The sequence below is a fragment of the Neoarius graeffei genome, chromosome 5, assembly GCF_027579695.1.
Source record: "Neoarius graeffei isolate fNeoGra1 chromosome 5, fNeoGra1.pri, whole genome shotgun sequence".
Lineage (NCBI taxonomy): Eukaryota > Metazoa > Chordata > Actinopteri > Siluriformes > Ariidae > Neoarius > Neoarius graeffei.
The window spans coordinates 111,130,802-111,143,736 of record NC_083573.1 but is presented as its reverse complement, the minus strand read 5'-3'; the positions used below and the strand labels follow the sequence as shown (position 1 = coordinate 111,143,736).

The 12,935-nt window shown below is 45.0% G+C and overlaps 1 protein-coding gene across 4 annotated transcripts in view; it reads left to right on the top strand.

Annotated features, from left to right (window-relative positions):
* The window catches only part of LOC132887240 (katanin-interacting protein), a 45,505-nt gene that overhangs the window by 2,734 nt on the left and 29,836 nt on the right, over positions 1-12,935 (top strand). For all 4 annotated transcript variants that reach the window (XM_060922757.1, XM_060922756.1, XM_060922754.1 and 1 more), the window contains exons 3-8: positions 5,468-5,553; positions 5,689-5,840; positions 5,987-6,087; positions 6,272-6,373; positions 10,184-10,276; positions 11,912-12,134. In XM_060922757.1, the coding sequence (XP_060778740.1) occupies positions 5,468-5,553; positions 5,689-5,840; positions 5,987-6,087; positions 6,272-6,373; positions 10,184-10,276; positions 11,912-12,134 (757 nt within the window). The remainder of the gene's footprint in view (positions 1-5,467; positions 5,554-5,688; positions 5,841-5,986; positions 6,088-6,271; positions 6,374-10,183; positions 10,277-11,911; positions 12,135-12,935) is intronic.

Below are 12,935 nucleotides of genomic sequence, written 5' to 3'. Positions count from 1 at the left end.
ATGCGTGTTCAAGTTGCTTGTATTACCAGTTTTACACACGACATCTGTAAAGCATGTTTTACATGTTGCTTTTTCTTTCTCATTTACGTTTCTAAAACCAAAGTGAGCCCACACCTTCGACTTTAAATGCCGCAGTGGAGTGTGCAAATGTACTTTGTCCTTATTGCGCCTCCAGATAAAATAGAGCGTAACCCAGAAATTGATTGGTTAACCCGCGCACTACGAGCCAATCAAATTGCGCGTTTCAGAACTTAATGCAGGAATTGACTTGGGTTTAAACACGTACACGACGGCGGTTGTACCGAACTGAAACAAGGTGATTTGACATCGAATATCGAACCGAAGGTGGTGGAATTGGTTCTCGATGCACCGCGGTAAACTATTGCACCTCTAGATAAAATAATAAGAATCTAAAATGTACAAATTTGAAAAGTGGGCATGTTGAAGGGGAATGTGCACGGGTTGATTTGAAGTCCAAGATGTGCAGTGTGTCCCAGAATGTGCAATAAAAGTTCAGAGGATGAAGATAACCACGAAATGTGCAAATCGCAGCTCAGAGAATGAAGGTGTGAGTTTAGAGTCAGTGGGGTCTCGGGCCTTATTGATGAGGCCCGAGCTGCAGTGGGGGAAAAAGCTGGCCTTCTGACGTGACTGGGTGGGCCGCCAGGGTGAGAGGTGGTAGAGAGGCGCCGGTGGGCAGGAGCTGGAGTGTGGAGTCACGAGGGATGTGATCAGGATAGTCCTGTTGTCTTTCAGACTGACAGTGGAATTAATTCAGTTAGTTGGTCAGGTGCTTTTTCAGTTTCATTAATTGTAAACCCTTCTCCTCCCTCCGTGAGTTCGCTTTATGCATTCTGGTCAGTGTTTACATTCCACCGCAGGCCAACATGCAGAACGCACAGCACATACTGGCTATAAGATCCTGAGTATGGCGTTACATCTGTGAAGGTCTTCAGTCATCCAGGTCATAGTAAACCGTTGTCCTTAAAACAATTCATAAGTAAAATATCTTACCTGCATTTATATGTTTACTTTATTGGCTGAAGCCTGTAGCAGCGCCTGCCTGTACGTGTGTGTTTAAGCGAGTTGGCGCGTGTTTAAGAAGGTCATTGGCCAGCCAGTTTCAGGTAGTGATTCCACAGTCATGGTGTGGCGTCACTGCACGCTGACTGTCAGTACCATGTTGCATCACCTCAGCTCATGATCTAATCCTCCGTGGCTGAGTGGCCATGACCGCTGTCCACAAACAGAGTGGATTTTCCATTGGTTCGAATCCTGGCGTCAACGTAAAAGGCTGAGATCAGACCTGAACATGTCTCTCGTATTAATTTACTATTGATATTTCACGGAAGATATCACACGTCCGTGAATAAAAGTGCCATACTTTGTCTCATCTCATCTCATTATCTGTAGCCGCTTTATCCTGTTCTACAGGGTCGCAGGCAAGCTGGATCCTATCCCAGCTGACTACGGGCGAAAGGCGGGGTTCACCCTGGACAAGTCGCCAGGTCATCACAGGGCTGACACATAGACACAGACAACCATTCACACTCACATTCACACCTACGCTCAATTTAGAGTCACCAGTTAACCTAACCTGCATGTCTTTGGACTGTGGGGGAAACCGGAGCACCCGGAGGAAACCCACGCGGACACGGGGAGAACATGCAAACTCCACACAGAAAGGCCCTCGCCGGCCACGGGGCTCGAACCCAGAACCTTTTTGCTGTGAGGCGACAGCGCTAACCACTACACCACCGTGCCGCCCGCCGTACTTTTGCATTATATTTTTTATTTTCCAAGAATCCATATTCCGTGACTCGTCTGTATTTTATAAACGGTGGCAGTGCTGCAGGATCACTGATACATCAGTGCACCAGCCACCATTTACATAAAAACGGATTCCCCGCCCTCGTTTTGCCGGAGAGATCCGTGTTACAGTCCGCTCTGAAAAGTTGCACTGCAGGATCATGCTGTTTTGTTTACAAACTGGTTGCGTAAGACTTGGTGAGTTTATTTGGTCATAGTGAGCTATAAAATAGCAGTTACATGAATCATAAATATCATAATCTTTACCATTTCTCAATAAATTGGACGGTGAACTGTTTGGGCAGCCGAAGGAGCTGCAGTTTTGATCAGTCCAGTATTTCTCTCTGTCTCTCTCTCTCTGTTTCTTTCTTTTTCTACTCTATGTGTGGGTTTATATAACCTAGGTGAGAGAGAGAGAGAGAGAGAGCTGCAGCTGGTTTCATGCTTTACATTTTTCTCATTTGACCAGATAAACATTGTCTCTCAGTAAGCACTTCCTTTTCTCTCTCTGTTTCCTTCCCTCTCCTGTCTTTCTCTTGTCTTCCTGTCTGTCTCTTTCGTCTCCAGCATGCCTCACTGTCCTGCGGAGGCTCTAGCTAACGGACCATCAGGCTTTCTGTAAGACTCTTCTCTTATTTTTCTCTTTTTTTTATACGCTACCGTTCAAAAGTTTGGGGTCACTTTGAAATGTCCTTATTTTTGAAAGAAAAGCACTGTTCTTTTCAATGCAGATCACTTTAAACTAATCAGAAATCCACTCTATACATTGCTAATGTGGTAAATGACTATTCTAGCTGCAAATGTGTGGTTTTTGGTGCAATATCTCCATAGGTGTATAGAGGCCCATTTCCAGCAACTCTCACTCCAGTGTTCTAATGGTACAATGTGTTTGCTCATTGCCTCAGAAGGCTAATGGATGATTAGAAAACCCTTGTACAATCATGTTAGCACAGCTGAAAACAGTTGAGCTCTTTAGAGAAGCTATAAAACTGACCTTCCTTTGAGCAGATTGAGTTTCTGGAGCATCACATTTGTGGGGTCGATTAAATGCTCAAAATGGCCAGAAAAATGTCTTGACTATATTTTCTATTCATTTTACAACTTATGGTGGGAAATAAAAGTGTGACTTTTCATGGAAAACACAACATTGTCTGGGTGACCCCAAACTTTTGAACGGTAGTGTATATATTTAATCTCCTTTCCATTGCTGACCTTTCTTTCATCTGTGGTGAGAAGACGGTGGGGGGCTGCAGGTCCTCTCCTAAAAAATGTATAAAATTATAGATGTAAAATAGAGCATTCTGAGTGATCCAGAACACAAGGTTTCTCATCTCTGAGTAAATAAATGTTCTTGATCTGATGATTTTGGTGGGTAAGATGGGGAAAAATATAAAATGAATGAAAGTGAAAGTAAAGCCTCTGATGAGTTCATGCCAGTTTGAACTATTTTGAAGGTTTATAGGTCAATCATGGGTCAACTTTATTATCCATCCATCCATCCATCCATCCATCCATTATCTGTAACCACTTATCCTGTGCAGGGTTGCGGGCGGGTTGGATCCTATCCCAGCTGACTACGGGCGAAAGGCGGGGTTCACCCTGGACAAGTCGCCAGGTCATCACAGGGCTGACACATAGACACAGACAACCATTCACACTCACATTCACACCTACGCTCAATTTAGAGTCACCAGTTAACCTAACCTGCATGTCTTTGGACTGTGGGGGAAACCGGAGCACCCGGAGGAAACCCACGCGGACACGGGGAGAACATGCAAACTCCGCACAGAAAGGCCCTCGCCGGACACGGGGCTCGAACCCGGACCTTCTTGCTGTGAGGTGACAGCACTAACCACTACACCACGCCCCTAGATAATATAATATAAGATCAGATCACATCTGCTGCTGAAGTTTGGGAGAGTTCAGGATGTTCTGAAACAGGACCAACACCACCATCAGTGATCACAGAAGAAAACCATCAGCAGAACTCTTTCTCCATGAAACCCAGCAGCCTGTGCTCTTATATCTCCGATCACGATGGTGTTCATCGTTAGGAAACACACACAGAGACATGTCGAAGGTATTCGAGAGTCTGGGACATGTAACACGTGTACATATAACTGATGGGTATTATAGAGCATCAGGACACTGGACATGTGTTGCTCTAAAGTAAAATAATGTTTATTTATCTCACCATGTAAATACATTAATGTACAGTCAAATATACCATATGCACACAGAGAAATACACCACTCGTATTTTTGATCCGAGCTCGATCCGGCACATGGAGAACCAAAATCTGTCACTCGTGAGGAAATCGATGAATTGTTTTGATAAATTTGGGACTTTTTGTTTGTGTGTCGATATAATAAAAAGAAAATCACATGTTGACTTGAAGATATGAAGTTTGTTGTGTCTTGAAAAAGATCACGCCTTCACTTCACTCACTTGTGAATATGTACATTCACCACTCGAAGATAAACTTCACATCTTCATGCAAACGTGTAATATCCTCTCTCTCTCTCTCTCTCTCTCTCTCTCATGTAATGTATGAGTGTGTGTATAAGTGTGTGTGCATAATGTATTATTAAAATGTAGTTTATATAATCTAGTTTGCTGATTTTAACTTCACCACACAAACACAAAAAGAACAGATTGTAAAATATAATTTCTACATGTACTGTATGTGAACCACTTTGACACAAACAGCCAATAATCTGGGTATAGAGGAGTCCGTCTCCAATCTAATTATCTCATCTAACACACACACACACACACACACCCCTGTTAGGATAACACATTCAACCACAAATTAACTAGTTTTGCCACCCCCACAATCACCCCATGGGGGGGCACCACTTGCCCATGCTATGACCCTCACACACACACACACAGAGAGAGAGGCCTGTATGTGGAATCTCTCTCTCCCATATTATGCTTGTGGGCCCATATATTATACAGTATCGTTTGTTTGCCTCTTATTGCTCGAAAACTCGTTCTAGATCTGGAGATGATCGTAAAGACGTCCATTTTTTCGTGGATTATTGGTTAAATGCTAACAGCGGTCACTGTAAGATTTATTCAGTGTTTTGGAGCTTTTTGCACTGTTAGCTTTCAAAAAGAAGTCAGCAATGTTCATGTCCCGCTTCGACGTGTTGTGAACCAAACGTGTGCTGCTGTTTTCCAGAGAATTGTATCTGCATAATAAAACCAAAATACCTCGATTATGGGACCACCGTGGAATACGTTTATAACCTTCTGGTGTTAAACTACTGTCACTTTTTATTTATCTATTAACTTTATCCTTCATTAATGACGGGAAAGATCCCAGATAATTATAAACAATGTTCGTTGCCATAGCAATGTGATTCCTGCTATTTATAAAGATCAGACTTGCTGTGGTCATATGACCTGCTAATAAGCAACACCTCCTACAACAAGTGCTTATCATACCAAATGTCAAAACACTCAGTGTGCGTGAGAGCGAGGGGAGAGCGCGTTAGGGCGAGGGGAGTGTGTTTACATGATGACGCCCATCTCTGATTTTACAAAGAGATCATTTCTTAACAGACACACGTCTGGAAATCTAATCCTGTTTGAGTCGTGTTAATGATGGTGTAATGTGTGTGTGTGTGTGTGTGTGTGTGTGTGTGTGTAGGATGCCAGGAAGGTAGATGCAGAAAAAAAGCAATCTGCAAAAGAGCAACTGGATGAATATTTAATCAGCCTGCAACAGAGGAACAGGTGACCACACACGCGCACACACACACACACTTTTTAAAATGAGTGTGAGCTGTTATATCAGTTTCACTGATAACAAATGTGATGTGTGTGAAGCATTACAGAAATTGTGTGTGTGTGTGTGTGTGTGTGTGTCAGGGCTCTGAAGAGGTTACAGGTGAAGGGCCCGAGGCAGGTCGAGTTAGAACAGCTGGAACAGGGCTTCTGCATCTACATCAATGGCGCTAATGCTAATCTGGCTAGTGCTAGGAGCAATCAGAGAGCCAGTTATAGACATACACACACTGCAGGTACGTACACACACACACACACACACACACACACACACACACAAATCTTATGAACATTTATCGAAAAAATAGGAAAACATTCTCAGTGATCACACAGTATGTGTTGTTTCTGTTACGTGTGTGTGTGTGTGTGTGTGTGTGTGTAGAAGGTCCCAGAAGGATTACAGAGGATACATGTGGATCAATTCATCACATCTCAAGGAGTCACACAGCACCTGAGAGAGCCCAGCGTAGAGAATGGGTCCAGGTACACACACACACACACACACACGTATACACATTGTACTGTGCATTGTCAGTGTTCTATTATGGTAGCGTTGATGTCTGTCCTGAGTGTGAACTGTAGAGATGGTTTTACTGAGTGTGAGGAAGTGACCTGGTCTCTGTAGATGTTCTGCTCTGATCCGAGACTGCTGCTGTGTCCTCTGCAGAAATCAATAGAAATCCGCACGGAGAGCGGGGGCCGCGTGAAAATCTCTCCACAGGACCCTTACCTGGACGACTTTGAGCCATACGAGGGTGTTGATATGGAGGTAAAGTGTGTGTGAGAGAGAGACATGGATTCGTTTGTCATTTTGTTGACACTTCTTGTTCCTGATTTCAAGAGCACACAGTTGCCCCTCCCCCACCCCATCACACCTCCCTCATCAGTTTTGAAGTAAACTTGTGTGTAGATGTTTTTGTGGCCACGAGAAAAATTCCCACTAGTTTTACCAAAAGTTTCTCTGGCTTCGCTCATACTCGTGCGCACATGCTGATAAACGCCAAACAGCTGTAAACTTCCAACCAGATGAATTAGATTTAGCCACACCCACAGAACTCACAGCGAGCGGACAGTAAACCCTGAAAGAGCGTCTTTCACTGAATCTTCCTGTAATGCAGCGCAACACACAGGGTGCCATTACTTTTGTGCCGATTCAACAGCAAGTCTTATTGATCTTAATTTATGGATTTATTTTAGAATTGGTTTATTTCAGGTATGAAAAGACATTTGTTCAGTTGATGTGTGACTGAGATGCGAGCGATTTAAACTGGATGTTTTGAGTCTGTATGAAATCGAAGTCAAGGCTCACGAGTGAGTCTCTGTATACTCATCTGCATAAACTCCCGAGAGAAAGGGAGGATACTAAAGATTTTCACAACTAACTGGATTATTATCAGCACTAGATTTTTATATAAAAGCTCACGAAGGCTCGTTTGTTTTATGAATGATTAAACTACATGGCGGCAGGGGCGTGGCCTAGCATCAGCTGTGAGCGGAGAGGAGGCGGGTTGAACTGGCAGGTAACTCGGGATGATTCTCACCTGCGTCTGTGCCTTCAGTGGATATGAATTAGGGGAGAGAGAGTGATACCGTGGGCGGAGCATGCGAGACACGAACACGCCGCAGAGCGTGAGCTTGAACCTGACCGAGTCAAAGCTGCGAGTCCGGAATGAACCCGTTTCTGTTGTTGTTTTTGGTTTCGTTTAATTTTTTGAAAGTGCGCTGAATAAACACGAGCCTGGAGCTCAGCTAAAGTTCCGCCTGTGTCCCGGGTCTGCTCCACACCCTCACACGCTGGGTTCTACGTGTGTTTACACACGTTAGATAATAAACGTCACTGTTGGACCTGTGCTGTCTGAGATTAGCATGCGTCTTCATTCCGTTACAGCGAGCTTGAACAGTACGCTCCTTCAGACGCTGCTGAGCTTGCACTCTCGGTTCTTCAGTTTGTGCGTGAGGACTTGTGTCATGTGGGCAGCAGCTAATATCAAACTTTCACACACTGTCTAATATACAGTTAGGTCCATAAATATTTGGACAGAGACAACATTTTTCTAATTTTGGTTCTGTACATTACCACAATGAATTGTGAACAAAACAGTTCAGATGCAGTTGAAGTTCAGACTTTCAGCTTTAATTCAGTGGGTTGAACAAAATGATTGCATAAAAATGTGAGAAACTAAAGCATTTTTTAAACACAATCCCTTCATTTCAGGGGCTCAAAAGTAACTGGACAAATTAAATAATTGTAAATAAAATGTTCATTTCTAATACTTGGTTGAAAACCCTTTGTTGGCAATGACTGCCTGAAGTCTTGAACTCATGGACATCAGCAGACGCTGTGTTTCCCCCTTTTTAATGCTCTGCCAGGCCTTTACTGCAGCGGGTTTCAGTTGCTGTTTGTTTGTGGGCCTTTCTGTCTGAAGTTTAGTCTTTAACAAGTGAAATGCTGCTCAATTGGGTTGAGATCAGGTGACTGACTTGGCCATTCAAGAATATTCCACTTCTTTGCTTTAATAAACTCCTGGGTTGCTTTGGCTTTATGTTTTGGGTCATTGTCCATCTGTATTATGAAACACCGACCAATCAGTTTGGCTGGATTTGAGCACACAGTATGTCTCTGGCCCAATCCCAATTCTAATTTCTACCCCTCCCCCTCCCCCTTCCCCTTGGCCCTTCCCCTTGAAACTGAGCTACAAGGGATAGGGCTTGAAATTCAACCCCTACGTATTGGGATAGCCCTTCAACGATCGCATACGTCATCGCGTACCTCCGTCAGCGTTTACGTTAGCAAAACGCGACCAAATGCGTCATTGGCTGTGACCAGCCGCTACAGTCAGAGCCTGAACCAGAAATCTCTGCTGGCAGGGTGTGATTTGTTAACTAACACCACTGAATGGGATATCTTTGGCGCTTCGTGCACCACATCCGACAGAATGAGGTGTCAGAACACTCATGTAAACAATAAAAGCGAGAATAACAGAACAAAACGTACGCAGTCAAGCAACCGAAAACAATACTCACTCCCAAAGCTTTTTAGCAGCAGCTTGGATTTCAGAAATCGCTGCTCATTCTCAGCTCGAAAGCGAATCAAGCGGCGTGTTTCCTCTGGATAACAACTTAAAACACAAATAATGGAGAAAATACATTTATGACAATCTTTCGCCGCGGGAACCGCCATCTTTCTGAAATCCGCATGAAATCTCGCTGAAATCCGCATGGCATTGTGGGAAATCACTCAAACCCCTTCGTTCGGAGTCAGCTCCAGGAAAATCTCCATTTGGAGGGGTACAGAAGCCCTACCCCTTCCCCTACCCCTCCGCGTTAACTGGGATTGGGATACCCCTACCCCTTCACGTGAACGCGCAAAATGGAGGGGAAGGGCCAAGGGGTTGGTCCAAGGGGTGAAATGGGATTCGGCCTCTGAATACCTCAGAATTCATCTGGCTGCTTCTGTCCTGTGTCACATCATCAATAAACACTAGTGACCCAGTGCCACTGGCAGCCATGCATGCCCAAGCCATCACACTGCCTCCGCCGTGTTTTACAGATGATGTGGTATGCTTTGGATCATGAGCTGTACCACGCCTTCGCCATACTTTTTTCTTTCCATCATTCTGGTAGAGGTTGATCTTGGTTTCATCTGTCCAAAGAATGTTCTTCCAGAACTGTGCTGGCTTTTTTAGATGTTTTATAGCAAAGTCCAATCTAGACTTTTTATTCTTGAGGCTTATGAGTGGCTTGCACCGTGCAGTGAACCCTCTGTATTTACTTTCATGCAGTCTTCTCTTTATGGTAGATTTGGATATTGATACGCCTACCTCCTGGAGAGTGTTGTTCACTTGGTTGGCTGTTGTGAAGGGGTTTCTCTTCACCATGGAAGTTATTCTGCGATCATCCACCACTGTTGTCTTCTGTGGGCATCCAGGTCTTTTTGCATTGATGAGTTCACCAGTGCTTTCTTTCTTTCTCAGGATGTACCAAACTGTAGATTTTGCCACTCCTAATATTGTAGCAATTTCTCGGATGGGTTTTTTCTGTTTTCGCAGCTTAAGGATGGCTTGTTTCACCTGCATGGAGAGCTCCTTTGACCGCATGTTTTCTTCACAGCAAAATCTTCCAAATGCAAGCACCACACCTCAAATCAACTCCACGCCTTTTATCTGCTTAATTGAGAATGACATAACGAAGGAATTGCCCACACCTGCCCATGAAATAGCCTTTGAGTCAATTGTCCAATTACTTTTGGTCGCTTTAAAAACAGGGTGGCACATGTTAAGGAGCTGAAACTCCTAAACCCTTCATCCAATGTTAATGTGGATACCCTCAAATGAAAGCTGAAAGTCTGGACTTTATGTCCATGTCCAGTATATAACTATAACTTGAATATGTTTCAGTAAACAGGTAAAAAAACAAAATTTGTGTCAGTGTCCAAATATATATGAACCTAACTGTAACCTCTACCTGTTTATAAATCACACAGCATTTACCTTCACGGGAGGGTCACAAACATGCAGCACGTTCTCAACAACAAACAGCATTACCGTAATAATACAACAACTTTATTCCTCTGTTTTAGGGGGAGAGGGACGTGTGTAAGGTGCTGGGTGTAAAATCACACTCAGAACCTGAACCTGCTGAAAGGCTCCTGCTCAACCTCAACCAGGTCAAAGTGAGTGACAGTAAACCGGTTTAAACCAGCTCCAACATAAGCACTGACCCCAAACGCCATCTTAAGCCTCACTCACAACCCGCTGTACGTGCTGCTACAGGTGGTCTACGGTAAAAAATTTGGCAAAACCGTGCTTGAGACTTGTGTGACACTCGCGTGTGTTCAGTGCCGTAGAAGGTCGCAGACTGCCCATGGGCTTGCGAAAAATCAAGAACGCATTCATTACGTACGGGACCCGTACTACTTTTGTACACCTGAACCAAGTCAGCAGCGCGGCTAGTAGGGGCTTTTTGCGATGACAGTAAGACACAAGTGACACACGGTCATTGTACGAGTGACGTGCCTCAGAAGTACTACACAAGTATTCCACACTTGCTATTTGTGCGGCGCGCAAGACAGACGTACATCTCACTTTCTACCCCTATGTGTGGCGTACACACAGCACACGTGACCTGCACACGACACGAGGGGCAAGACTCTGGGTATATGTATTGGGGAGGAACCAAGGAACCGATTATGTAGCATAACAAAGTAGAAAGAAGACCACTTCATTTGCTGTTTTATTTGAGTATATGTTAATTTACCATGCAAACATCAAATAATAAAACATGAGTATAAGGGAATAACGCATTTTATTACACTGTAAAACATCCCAACTAAATAGCCCAACAGTTTGAGCACTGAAACACACTCTGACTCCGAGCTGCTGTCCTGCTCCTGCTGAGTGGTGGGACGGGGTGTCGGGATGTCCTCGTCCTCATCACTGAGCATGGCACAATGGCCTGACAGCGATGATGGGATTGCAGTGTCCTCACTTCTGGGTGTCGTTAGCTGAAACATACATGAAAATCAGCATATATAATATTAATTACATAAGCATATAGATACTGAAATGAATGTTTAAAGCGTGTGGAAATCCCTCTGGCGGGCGGCTGTGCCTTCTGCCGGCTTGAAGGCAAACTCCTCCCTGTCCGTGCAGGGCTCGCCGGTGCTGCTACCATCATCATCATCAGACTCTTCCTCCCCCTCCCCCTCTGCTGTTTCAGGCTGGGTTACTTCACTTTTGCTCGCTTCTTCTTGGGTCCCATTTTCTAAACTTTAAACTGAAAATTTTTAAACTTTTCCCACAAAATATCCAGTGTTCTTCAGTTGAAAGACCGATGCAGAATGCTGCAGACACGCTGGTTTTATACCCACTCCTGGCTTGCATCACACACAAGTTATGAGTGATTATAGCGTGCTAATCACATGCATCACACACACGTCACAAGTGCAGCCCGAATTCGTAGCACAGGAAACTGGTAAAATGAAAGTCACACACACTCCACACTCACTGAACACACACTGATCACGTGCGTCAGATATACGCTTTCCACGGGCTCACGGCGCAATTTTTCCCACGCCTCGAGGAAGTCAAGTGAGCAACCTGTACTTGACAAGTACTTTGCCTGAACTCCTCCCCCAAACTTTCCCCCGGGTTCACCGCGACCCTGCGGTTCGGCTGCGAGCTACCAAACCCTGCGACCCGTGCGTGTTTAAAACACTTACAGCAGGTTGTGAGTGAGGCTTTAGATACAAATATACATTCATATACGTATAGATACAGTGCAAGTGCCGTGTGTGTGTGTGTGTCAGGTGTTGCGGCGCAGCCTGGAGGCCAGCGTGAAGCAGAGCAGCCGTGACTCTGCAGCCGAGGAGTCGGAGGACGAGTGGGTGGAAGAACAGATCGAGAGGGATGACAGTAACGACAGCATCAGTGACGATACCCCTCCCCCCTCCCCCAAACCTAGCCAGCCTATCAGGGGTCAGCCCGGCCCCAGTGACCTCATTGTGCTGGATTTTGGCCCCTCCCCAAAAGGCATGTTTTCACTTCTGTAAACTGATCTAAGTGAATCATGCATGTTCTGTTCTGAAAAGGAGAAACAGAACATCATGGCAGTGGGCTACGTCCCAAACCCCCATACACCTGGATTAAAGTTGGTCAAATACCACCATCACACTATAAATATACAGGCATATGACATTTTCAGTGAAGACTGGCTTTCTTTCACCTCTTTCTTGGCAGTTATCATGTGTGGTATACCTCAGGGCTGTATTTTAGGCCTGGTTTGGCTAATTTACCGTTCACTGAAAAACCTAATCCCAGTCTGATTAACAGAGTGGTGCTTTGTGAAAGAGTGAAGACCTCTGGATTAAAAATCTCATCTCATCTCATTATCTGTAGCCGCTTTATCCTGTTCTACAGGGTCGCAGGCGAGCTGGAGCCTATCCCAGCTGACTACAGGCGAAAGGCGGGGTTCACCCTGGACAAGTCGCCAGGTCATCACAGGGCTGACACATAGACACAGACAACCATTCACACTCACATTCACACCTACGGTCAATTTAGAGTCACCAGTTAACCTAACCTGCATGTCTTTGGACTGTGGGGGAAACCGGAGCACCCGGAGGAAACCCACGCGGACACGGGGAGAACATGCAAACTCCACACAGAAAGGCCCTCGCCGGCCACGGGGCTCGAACCCGGACCTTCTTGCTGTGAGGCGACAGCGCTAACCACTACACCACCGTGCCGCCCCGGATTAAAAATATGCTGCATAAATAAAGGGGACTTGACCTAAAAGTAGGGAATGTCCACCACTGCTCTGCCGCAGGGTCT